Here is a 12,552-nt window from a genome sequence, read left to right as displayed (position 1 = left end):
GGAAACACCACACCACCTTGGCGTGTCAAAACAGGCCAAACTCCTTGCTTGCTCCTGGAAGCACGGTCAAAAGTTCAATCCAGAGTGCGAGAATTATAAGGACGACGACAATGACAGGCGTAGTTCGGTGTTCAGTTAAAACCCCACTGAACTTACACCCATGCATCTTTCACCGCCGCACCAAAATCGGCTCACACCGGAAGATATAGCATAACTCAGAAGGCCAGGAAGCAACCGCGCACGTACTTTATGTGGTGGCCTCCTTCTAGTGCGCGCCGAAACGTTTGCCGACGATCTCGCTCATGTCGAGGAACCTCTGCGCGCAGTTGCTCAGGCAGCTGGTCTCGCCGGAGCTCAGCTTGCTCCCGGGAGCGCCTGCGATGCACTTGTCCCAGCACTCGCTCGTCACCTTGCCGATCACCTCGCTCAGCATCATCTTCTCCTTCTCTTGCACTTTGGTTAAAGGCCTGGAAGTTGGGGCACACCAACGACTAGTGGACAAGACGTCCGTGTCAACTAATGAACCACCCTGGTAGCAGATGGGTAATGGTCAGGGGCAACATTTAAATATGAGCCACCCTGGTAACAAATAAGTAGAACAAGGTAAACGCAAGTCATGCCTTACAATTTTCAAGCAAGATATGAATCTGACACCAGAACATAGCATACTGATGATAGCGGCTCTACTTTGTCTACAAATACAGCAAACTGTGTCACTGACTGTTCGTTTCCACCCCAAAATGCCCAAACTAACACGACAGACACTTGCAAACAGAGCACGATATTATGGCATTCTGAAGGATGACGCTCACACCCATGTATACATATCATAGTAGAACCCATCCTACCAGGTGGTTCAACACTTATGTGCACCTGTTGAACCATGAAACCTAGTACAGTAGAAAAAGGAATCGATAACATTAACTGCATCTCGTAAAGACGCCACCAAATAATCCTTACAGGTTGAAGTTACGTTGGTATGGGACAATACTACCTGCAAGCTAAAACTACAGAAGGAGATTTATTAGTTTAGTAAAGTCATATAATTGAAAAACCTAGAACATCAGCTCGGCCAAAACTCGTAGGCTTGCAAATCGGTATCTAGAAACTGCCATACATCACGACCACAACCGCTGACAGGTTTGAAACAAGAAATGCCAGCGACTTAATCACAAGGCAAGTGCTGGCAAGGAAAATGGCCTGACAGCTTAAGTTGATGAAGGCAATCCTCAAGGCTATGACGGGTTGCGCAATGGAAACTTAAACAGAAGCTGGCAGCTAAAGCTGATGAATGGGATCGCTCACAGCTGCTGCCGAAGCCCTCTGAAACTGAAACCAAAGTTAACAGGCACTATAAAATTTAAGCACAGGCAGTGTGGAGACCGTACCACCACCCACCCGTTCCCAGTCACCCACACAATCAGCCCTCCAACCCCCTCTCTGCCACTGCCACCCAGCGAGCATAGCCTGTACCAAGAAACGGATCCGCGCAACAGCCGAAACCGGCCCTCTTCATGGAAAAAATAAATAAATAATCCTACCCCGCGACACCTGGAACGAGCATGAGCACGGGCGACCACCCGCCCACGGCCACGCCTAGGACAGGTGCGCCACGAACTAGGCCGCGAGGGGCTCGGAAATCCGAAGGCCAGAGGCGGCCGAGATGGCGCGTGCTTCGGGCGGGGCTCGAGAAACATTGAAATCGATTGAGGAGACACTGCGCCGAGGGGACTCTCAACTCGAAGAACCGCTGCAGCTCGGCCGAGTCGTCCATGGCTAAAACCCTAGTTCCGGCGGAGGAGGAGGGGGGCAAGAAGAAGAGGGGAGCGGAGAAGAAGAGTGTAGGGAGAGAGACAGGGGAGAAGCAGGGGTTTATGTGTCGGCCGTTGGCCCGCTCCACGAAAGGCTTGGGTTTGGTGGGTTCGGAACTGGCCCAGTTCTACCAGGCCCAACACGGCCATGCTCCTTCCCTCACAAGAAAAAAAAAGTAGGCTGGAGCTCAGCCTGTTTGCTGCACCACACATCAAATGTGGGTCTGAATGTCTCAAAATAAATAAATCAGATGTGGGTTCGGAGTTAAAAAAACAACTTCCCGTGCACAAGATGCTGCCAGAGTTGTGTACTATGGAATAATTTGGTGATGGAGCCTCCCGATAGGGTTTGGGTCGGGTGTACCATTAAACTCAAATGCAGCTACCACCGAGGTGCACGGGCATGCCTATGCTGAGGTGACTAGGAGCCCCATTCAAAATTTGAAATTCTAGCGTGACTTCCTTGTCATTTATGAAAAATATACTTAAATTCTTTGAATTTTTATATATCATGCATCCAGTCAAGTAGTTTGCTCCCAGACAAAATACTCTCTCGATCTGTCATTAGAGGTGTCCAATGGAGCACCTGGAGACATCGGCTACCGAGATGCATGGTGGCTCAACGGTAGAGCCTTACAACGCAGTAGGCATAGCACAACAAAGTGAAAGGCATCACGGCAGTTGGAGCGAGGTTGTGGATGGACCGTGGATAGATCTCGCGAATGAAAATGGCTCGCAGACCTCCACATAACCTAGCAAATTATTTGTGTGACCCACGATTCAACTTCTAACGATTTGTCTACTGCCCAAAGGTCAGGCGTGAAACATGATAATCAGCTTCTTTATCTATATATCATCGATGCTCTTCCACTTTACAAAACTTGTTATATGACATGTTCGCTCTATGTACTTGAGATTTTATAGCATGGTTTCGGTATCTACAATGGTAAAAAATGTACACGAAACAAAGGCTATTAATTATATTTCATGGCCATAAATGGGAACATGTGGTTCCTATTGAGGATCATTTTCATTCACTCGTGTAGGAGTAAAAATCTCATGCACGCTCACTTGTTGAGTGGTTATGCAGCTTTACACTACAAGGAATATGCTAATACACGACGCTATATTTTCGTCGCTACATCGTCACGGTTTTTAGTTTACGACGATCTCACGACGAAAAACCAAACGTCGAAAACGGAGCGTCACAAATGAACAACAACGATGTTTTGATCAAAATCGTCGTAACCTTTACGACGATCCTAAATCGTCGTTGGCAATCCAACCCAGTCCTACGTGGCAGTCCTACGTGGCAATATTACGACGAAATCAAAACGTCATGGTTGAAATCAGCCCAACCCATTTCAATTGATCACATGGGCTCTTTTATTTTTTCGGGCTTTTCTTATTGGGCCTTGGCCTCTTTATAGCCATTTTAGTATTTTTTCGAAAAAAAATTATCATTCTAATTTGGGCCCTGGCCTTTTCATGTCCAAATACATTTGATCCAGTTTCAGTTTTGGCCTTTTTTCATTTTTGAATTCAGCAACTTTTTTTCCAGAACTTGGGTTTCATTTCTATTTATTGGGCCTTTTCAACCAATTATTTGTCCAATATTAAATGCAGCACTATTTCATATTCAAATCAAGAAAACTCCAAGTCGAATTAAAATCATCCATCATATAACATCACATAATACATCTCACAGGTTTACATAACACAATAACTCATTTCATGAATACATTTCCTTACACAGGAATATAGAAAGAACGAACATAATTGCACGATAGAACAATGACACGTCTGCTAACAATGGAGTTCATTCCACTCTCCTATGAGACATAGGTTCAGAAATTTTTATGTTGTGTTGATTTGATTGTCCCAAGTAGGCATCATCGACATCTTATCACCACTTTCCTAGCAACGGAGAAAGAGAAAAAACAAAAAACATTAGACCGTAATATTACACGAGAGCACAGATCAGTAATTTCAAATCACAAAATATATCCATTATACTAGATGTCAGAGTTGTATAAAAGTTGCTAGTTATAAAAAAAACACTTAGAATAATGATTTCTGAACAGCGTCTGGAATTACTGCAGCAAATTTGAATCTCAGTAAGAAGGGATGCTTCACATGTTTAATCTGACATGTACTACCACACCTCACTTTATTTTGTTCTAAGAACTATAACTATTGGTACTAACTTCTAATGCATGTCTACATATTGTTTAGTACTCCCTCCGTACTCAAACAGAAGGATTGCATTATAATTCACTGTCACATAATGCAAAACTAAAGACAGATGTGAGTACATCAAAATCTTGATATCCACACCCATGGAAAAAAGTAGACAGAACCAGCAACTGATCCGCAATAAATACCATGATCATCATCACAATAATCAGTGTGCGGATCGGGAAACTAGCACCATGTAGAACCTTGACTAATAAACAACGATCCATAAATATACTTGCAAATGGGAAACTGTAAATGTGCCATATACATTAACTTAAGATAGTCATATTTCACTAAGTGTAATTCTGCAGAGAACCACACAACCGCCCACCCTACGAAAATAGTGAGCTGCTACATACCATCTATCATGACAAAACATACTACACATCTAACGACAGTGAAGTAAAAAGGAATCTTCATCAGATCTAATGGGTTAACTGACCACCCAATCATAGCAATGAAGATTAACATGGAGAAAAACTAGACAAATCGCACCAAACATGACAACACATACTGCATGATTTGGTGGATCCCACAGAGCGAAATCCCGTGCGAAAACAAATCTGAAACATAAATTTTGGTGTTCAATTAGTGTTTGTTTACTGAATAAAATGGTAAATGCAGCACAGTGGAAGTTTTTCACAGATACTGTGCCACTACAAGAATCATCAGCTAGCATTAGTACTAGCTGATGATTCTTGTGATCTATGGGTACTAACTATGAAATTCATTGTTGGGATAAAAATCCTGCCTTATTGAATTTCATTGGAAAAAGAAAGGTGCAGTCTGATGGCTTTGAAAAGTGTTGCTCCCTTGAAGCAACAAAACTCAAGTGACTAAATAACTCCACATGGAATTCTTCTGTCTACAAAAGCTCTTATGTTAACTAGAGCACTAAGAACAAAGGTGCATTGTGCAAAAGCCATCCGACTATGCAATCTACAACTGGGCAAGCCGAAGTCCAAGCCAAGAGCAACTTAAAAATCTAAACAAAAGGAATTAAAGTGTGCTGTGAAGCTTGTGACCACATTGTACAAACATGTTAGGCATTTGTGATCACTAAAACTTCAAATTCATTCTTGTGAAAAGTTGAAAATTCAATTAGAAACCCTGACTTCTTAAAATTCATTGAATAAAAGAAGGTTCAGCCTGGTGCTTGTGAAAAATTTCTACTCCTATGATGACTTGTGCCTAAATTCTCCACTGAAAATACTCTACCTGCAAGACTCTATGAGATGAGAAGTTCTCTCTGAAATCAAAGAACCGGAGAAGTAAAATCAATAGATGTAGCGCGCAAAGGCCAAGCCGGCTGTGGAATCTGGCTGACCAATTTGGTTCTGGACAAGGCCAAGTGCAAGCCAAGAGCAACTCAAACAAGTTGCTGCTCTTACTTGGACCTATTCGCGCAAAGTCCAGAAACAAAGTAGTTCACCGAAAATTTCAAACTTAAAAACCAAAAGATGAGAATAACACAGATCAACAGGGCAAATAGGAAAACCTCTTTGTAACTTAAAGCTCAGTCATAGATAGGTATCCTGGCTACTTCAAAATGGAACTCTAGATACTGCTAGAGCTACGAGCAACAGGCTCCACGGCCAAAGTCGACAAAACAGAGTCATAGCCATCTCGGGCTCGCTCTCTCTCTCACACACGAAGAACAAACTCACGGTATGGTAATGGTAGCGTAGGGTGGGAACAGCTCAACAGGAGCTCAGCAGTAGAACATCACGTCCTTGACGTTCTCCTTGATCTTCACTGGGCCCTCCTGCGAAAATGAAATTAACCTGTCTTGTATATGTCAGCAAGAAAATGGATGAATTTTGGATCCATGAGATGATGGGTGGATGGATGGTGAGCTGACCTGGTGTTTTGGGAGAGGAGGGCGAGGGCGCCGAAGAGGAAGAACATGAGCAGCATGCCGCCGTGCTCCAGGTCGTTGAGGTGGGCCGGGTTGACCCCGCCGCCGGGCGCGAATATGCGGAGGTGGGTGGAGTAGAGCACCTCCACGCACATGTCCAGGAAGGCGCCCCCGGCGACGACGTAGAGCTCCAGGTGTCGCAGCGCCCCGCCGCCCGCGCCCACGGGGTTCCACACGCGGAGGCGGAACCCGGCCGGGTCCATGGCAAAGCGCGCCACCGCCGCCCACACGTGCCAGGCGCCCACCGCCAGGAACAGCGTCCCCGGCAGCACGTGCCCCTTGAACGACCCCATCGATCAACTTCGGGGATCTGCCGCCGGCGTTGACTTCGTATCCCCCGGCCGGCGCCCCTTCAGCCCGCGCCCGCCCGCCGGCTCACGGTCCTATCTCAGCACGCTCGCCGGTGGGCGCCCCCCCTGAAACCACGGAGCTGCGGCGACCGCTCGATTAGTAGCGTGGTCTCGCTGGCCTAAGTGGAGACGAAAAGCAAAGCAAATCTCGACGAGCGAACGAGGAGACGACCGGCGAAACCGCGAGACGCGGAGGCGGCGACACGGGGTGGGGGTGGGGAGCCTCGCCGACGCCATCGCCTCGCGGTGCGGAGATTCGCGGGAGCCCCGGCTCCGCGGCAGGGTGAGGCGAAGCTACGGGAGAGGGAGGCTACGGAGAGATTGGATCTGGATCGAGAGACTGAGGGAGGAGGACTGGAGGGTGTGCCTCGCGCGTGCGTTCAGCAAAGGTGATCTGTGGAATGGATCGACGGTAGGGTGTGGACGGCAGGGTGTGGACGGCTCAGATCGACTAAGTGGGGGTGATCCGTGGGCTGTCTCCTGATTGGTTCAAAATGTGAGGTTTTTTCAAATTATGATTTAGTGCTAAAAAGATAGTGTTTTATGAAGCAGCTATCAAAAATATTTTGCAAAATGACATCACTAAAATTTGCACTAATTTTATACCATATTTTATGGATGATAACCAATTTTTATGCATTTCCGATTATTTTAGCTATTTTTATGCATTTAAATAAACTAGTTGAATGCCCGTGCGTTGCCACGGGATAGCAAATAACATATAGACACACAAATAAAACTTCTTAGTAGTCATTTGTATCTCCTTAACCAACATCCTTGCAATCAGCTACTTACATGCAAGTGATGCAAATGGGATAAGTGTTAGTTGATTGCCCGTGCGTTGCCACCGAAAAAATTAATATCATATATTTTTTCTATTTCTGACAATGTATTCACAAATATGGTGCCTTCCTCCGTCCTATTTAGCAACCTCCACATCCCCCTTGGAGGTCAAAAAACCTACATATAGGCTAATCAATTGACTTCTATATTTCATAAAACTATGGGAGAGTAATGTGCATGCAATGTTCTACCAAATCACTACATCAAAGCTTGTTTTTCTCTCCCGACCTTTTGCCATATCACGCCTCATGTTCTTCTTTCTATCTGATTTAATGCCATCCCACTTCATTGTGTATCCATCGCCAACTTCGTGTTGTATCAAACTTGGAAATTTCCATCCTAATATGGATAACGAATACTACTACGTGAAAACTTTGACAGATACGTGTTGATTTGACGCGATGTAGTTGAATTACGTGGTCATCTAGTTGAATGCATGAGTGACTGAGTTTAATGGACTACGTGGTCATCCACATGTAAGTGTGAAACCGTACGGACAACAACATATATTTTAGTTTCATATACTTTTGTATAGTTCTTTGACGCATATAAATTTATATGGTTTCCAGAGGCATAATTCCAAAGGTATATCTCTTTGACGCGATGCATTACGTGGTCATCTAGTTGAATGCCCGTACGTTATTACGGGACAACATAATAATACCGTTTTAGGTGTAGTTTTTAAAGGTGTTATATTAAGGTCATGTCGTTCTATACTTTTCCTTGACAAACATCTTATTTTTTCCCACCGGATAAGCCTTGCTCTCCCTTGTCTGTCTTGTATCTCAATCCGCTCCTTCATTCGAACTTCGTTTTTGTCGCTTTACTTCTTACCTAGTTGAATTCTTATGCGTTGTCACGAAATATAAACCGTCAAGGAGTGTATAAGCATATTGTAAACCTATTACACGCGCTCATGTAGCCATGGCAGCCAAGCGAACCAATATTGGCCATGTTGCAAGGCCGTGTGATCGCATGCGCGAAGACGACTCCCAATACTGATCGCTCCCAACCACAACCCAACCACCAAATAAGGAGCGACGCAAGAAAAAAAAAGAGAAAATCATTAAGCATCACTTGGAAAGAGATGGTGAGACCCAACAGAAAGAGCATTGTTTGGGATATTTAATGTACAATTGACAAAATGGTTGGGTGTTAAAAACTTTTATCGACCTCTCGTGAAAAAGACAAATTTTCATTGAATCAGCTGAAAGCGGGTCAAATTTGAACTGCAGCTACATTATAGTTTGCCCTTTATTTTTCTTAAAAATAATTTGTAGGTACACAAGTATCTATTTTATCATAGAAACATCAAAATATTTCCAAGATTCAACCACTAGGTAGGAACAGTCATACCCGTTGTTTTGACCGCGTTTTGAAATGGCCATGGAAAATTCAAAACAAATTCAAAAAAATGGAAAACCATTGCATTGTGTCATTATATGTGACAAAGTTACCAGGAAAAATAATAAACTTGTAATACGACAATTATTTTAAATAAGTGTTCTTAGAAATGGGCTATCATGTGTTAAGATATATGGCTTTCAAGCCAAATGATCAATCTTATGGCCACATTCATGACATAGTTTGTTCAAATGATATAATATTTTTCACAAGGGTGCATATTGGAATGGCAAACAATGTTTATTAAGAAAGTTTTCATTTTCCTTGTATGAAAAAATCATTTTCCATTTTTCTAGTGACCAAAATGAGTTTTTTTGTGAAGGACCTACCATATATTTGTTTCAAAATTGGACCAAATCATTTTTATAAAATATTAGTCCATATTTAATGTACAATTGACAAAATGGTTGGGTGTTAAAAACTTTTATCGACCTCTCGTGAAAAAAGACAAATTTTCATTGAATCAGTTGAAAGCGGGTCAAATTTGAACTGCAGCTACATTATAGTTTGCTCTTTATTTTTCTTAAAAATAATTTCTAGGTACACAAGTATCTATTTAATCATAAATACATGGTGTGGTGCATTTACGTTGAGGTTTGGATGGTGGTCAAGGGCCCAACTCCAGAGCGCGTGAACTTGCATGCGAGCCGCATGGTCACCGCCTGACCGTTGCGTTGCCACGCGTTCTAGGTGGAATATGCATGTCTGGTGGGTTGGACAATCCCTCGGTAGGTGTTAGCAAGAAGAATACAATAGAAGAATCTCACGAGGAGACTGAACTAAGCTCAAACATGAATTAGCACCCAAGTGTTTGATTATCGGTGCGGGTAATTCACATAGACAATGGACCTAAATTTTGGCTGAGGGTGATCATCTACTAAGGAGACTCTATTGGCAACTTTTTAGCTCAAATGGATGAACCTAGGTGGCACTTGCTTTACAAAGTAACACACCGTGCAGAAATATGAATGTTGAATCTGGGATCAAATAAATGAATGGATTGAGCTGAAATTTTATGTATGATGTTAATTTGGGCATATGAAGGCACTGTATAAAAATTGTACCATTTGGACATGCCAAAGTGAAACTTCCTTCACAATGTGCCAATCTGGACAAAAAATGGTAATTGAAACCGGGCTCACATAGTTGATTGGATTGATATGAAATTTAGAGGAGGATGATAATTTGGGCACATTAAGGTACTGTAAAAAATTCATAAAATTTGGATAAACAAAAATTGTACTTCCTTCACAATGCTCTCTACTGAACAGAATATTGGGAAATTTTTTGAGAGAAACTGGCTGAATTAAATGAGCTAAAATTTGATGGAGTGAGGTTATATGGTCAGTGTCATCCCGTGGTAAATTTTCATCAACTATAAAGCAATATAAAATATAGTTGCTTCACAAAATGAAAATATTACCAGAAACAAAGATTGGATCATGAGCTCACATGGATTGTTAGATGTGGCTAAAATTTTATGGAGAGCTATGTTTTGGGCACATAGATGATGTGAAAAAAGTTCAACTCATCAGGATATTCCTATCTAGTACTTCCTTCACAAAGCTATTAGTTGAACACAAACTTTGGAAATTTGCTGAGAAAGATTTACTAGGAAAATCGTTACAAAAGTTTTCATGAGGCAATGATTTGGATAGGAAAGAGTGCCCAAAAAATATGAGGGTAATTAAAGAAATAGAAATATCACTTCCTTCACGAAGTGCTATTCTGAACAGAATAGGAAAATGAATATTGCTGAATTATTTTTGAACTATGGAAGGAAGGGTTTTCACATATTTGAGAAATATATGATCCAAAGTATTTATGAGAATTTTTCGAGAATTTTTGGAATGACAGAATAGTAGGTTGCTTCACAAACTAGGATGAGGTGGGATAGAATGGACCCACGAATGACATGTCAACATAGTTAGAACATGTTACGACATTTTTACAATCGTCGTAAAAGTTATGACGATCTTATCTTATGCGGTTACGACGTTTTTGACTCACATCGTCGTAATTTATATGTAGATTTGATCCCCTCAAACGGTTTACGACGATCTCAGATGAAATCGTCATAGATTTACGACGATTCATCAACGACATTTTAAAAAACGTCGTGTATGAGCATATTTCTTGTAGTGTTAGGGCCAACTATCTAAATTTATCACACATCACACATATACTACTTTAGGGCTCCTCATGTATCATGTTATTTGCATGCAAAACTAAAAACTTTACTCAAAACTAACTCTAGCACTATGTAATTCTTTACTGGCTAGATAAACATGTAGTTTTGAAGCATTCAACTCACCCATTATCACATAGTACCAGAGTACATTAATTTTTGAATGTTCACATGATGATGTAGAACTTTACATCGTCTCTAAACTTGCTTTGGAACAACCCTCTAAGGCATCCCATTCAGAAGAAACAATAATGGTTGAGATGCAAATGTACAGAACTAAATGTCATATAAATCGAGCCCATGCTACCCTTTTCTGAAAATATATTGTGCAAGCTAGTATGGATAAAAAATAATATGAAGAGTTTTCAACACTCAAAAGTTCTCATGAAGCATTCAATTTGCTAAAAAAATCATAATAATTGATTGTGGAATCGTCAAGTGGTGATATAATATTGTGGATCAATAGACAATCAGCAGCATATGCCAATTCAGAATAGAAGCATTCATTTTTGAATTGATGATAGTAATTACTAAAAATATATGTTAAATACATTCCTTTACAAAATTATTTACATAAGAAATGCCTTCTATCAGGTCTAAATATAAAAGCAAACATGGAAATGTAAGAGAAAGGAACAACAATGGAATTTTTGTAGTTGTTGGAGTAGAACATCAAAGAATGCAAATCGTTTTATTCCTAGTTGGTTAACATCGCTTCAACATTTTTAGAAGCACCATATATGTTTAATCGATGGATTGGCCATGATATAATCTCAGAGAATCATAATTCATAGAGAGTAGATCTTAAAAGAAGATGAGCATTACAAGCAATGACCAACTAGTACTTATGCTTCACTTTATCAAAAATAAGTTAGCGCCTTTGACTACCCTTAGAATAACTTGGTAACAACTTCTTAACTATTGAAATAGTAGATTATGAGAACCCTTGACCATAATTCTATTTTGACACAAAAAAATCCCCAACACCATAACCACTACACATTTGCTACTAGTACATATGAATGGTTGGGGCATCTTAAATATAAGTCCAATGGATGATGTGAACGCCTCGGCCTAGTTTCTACTTGCGAAAATCATTAGAAAGATTGGACGGGCAATACAACCGCAGTAGGAGTAGTATGAGTGAAAAAAAGATACAATCGTCGTCCGACATCAAGATTTCATGTGATGAAAAGTGTTATAGTTTGTTCTATATTTAGACTATAGTTTTGACTGGAATATTAACAAGGCATGTTTATGGACCTCAAGATGGGTCAACGACGAGGCCCCGAGTGACATAGTGCCTACCATATTTAGTCATGAAATCTTCCATCTCAATGACCATCTGCCTTAAAGCCAGTGACACTTGACACCCTTTAATGACTTATGCAAAGGGGTCTAGTAGCCGACTATAGACTAGGAAGAGGAGCCAAAGTTGCAACTAAAGTACAATTAAACACTAAGTTTCAGGTACATGTGGGCTCGATCACCTGCCTTCTTGATCCAGGAAAGCTAACATATGTGATATAATGCCACTAGCAGATTTGGTCGAAACAAATCTGCTAAGTATCTAATAAAGAGGTAACATAAAGTATGATCAACCTTGTTGTTTGGTAACTGTGGTGTTTATTAGTGAATAATGAGCAGGTCATGTGCATGTTAATTTTAGTAATAAACTTCTCAGGTTGCTACGGTGCCCGACTGCGTGCTTCAAGGGTTATAATACTTTATTTTCCACTTAAATTAATCAAGTACATTGGTAGTATAACCGAACAAATGAAAGATACCATAAGAAAAAAC

At 41.3% G+C, this 12,552-nt stretch overlaps 2 protein-coding genes across 2 annotated transcripts; both read right to left on the bottom strand.

The window, feature by feature from the left end:
* Positions 1-28: 28 nt before the first annotated feature.
* Positions 29-1,731, bottom strand: LOC123399819 (mitochondrial import inner membrane translocase subunit TIM8-like). Its single transcript, XM_045094194.1, has 2 exons — positions 1,542-1,731; positions 29-451 (listed from the first exon to the last, which is right to left on the bottom strand). Exons 1-2 carry the CDS (start codon positions 1,695-1,697, stop codon positions 266-268), a joined length of 342 nt encoding a protein of 113 aa, XP_044950129.1. The 5' UTR covers positions 1,698-1,731; the 3' UTR covers positions 29-265.
* A 4,070-nt stretch (positions 1,732-5,801) lies between these two features.
* LOC123396982 lies at positions 5,802-6,268 on the bottom strand. Its single transcript, XM_045091714.1, has 2 exons — positions 5,911-6,268; positions 5,802-5,814 (listed from the first exon to the last, which is right to left on the bottom strand). Exons 1-2 carry the CDS (start codon positions 6,258-6,260, stop codon positions 5,802-5,804), a joined length of 363 nt encoding a protein of 120 aa, XP_044947649.1. The 5' UTR covers positions 6,261-6,268.
* Positions 6,269-12,552: the final 6,284 nt, after the last annotated feature.

Source organism: Hordeum vulgare, chromosome 5H (genome assembly GCF_904849725.1).
Source record: "Hordeum vulgare subsp. vulgare chromosome 5H, MorexV3_pseudomolecules_assembly, whole genome shotgun sequence".
Lineage (NCBI taxonomy): Eukaryota > Viridiplantae > Streptophyta > Magnoliopsida > Poales > Poaceae > Hordeum > Hordeum vulgare.
Note: the sequence above shows the minus strand (reverse complement) of the source record. Positions and strands in the feature narration are given on the sequence as shown.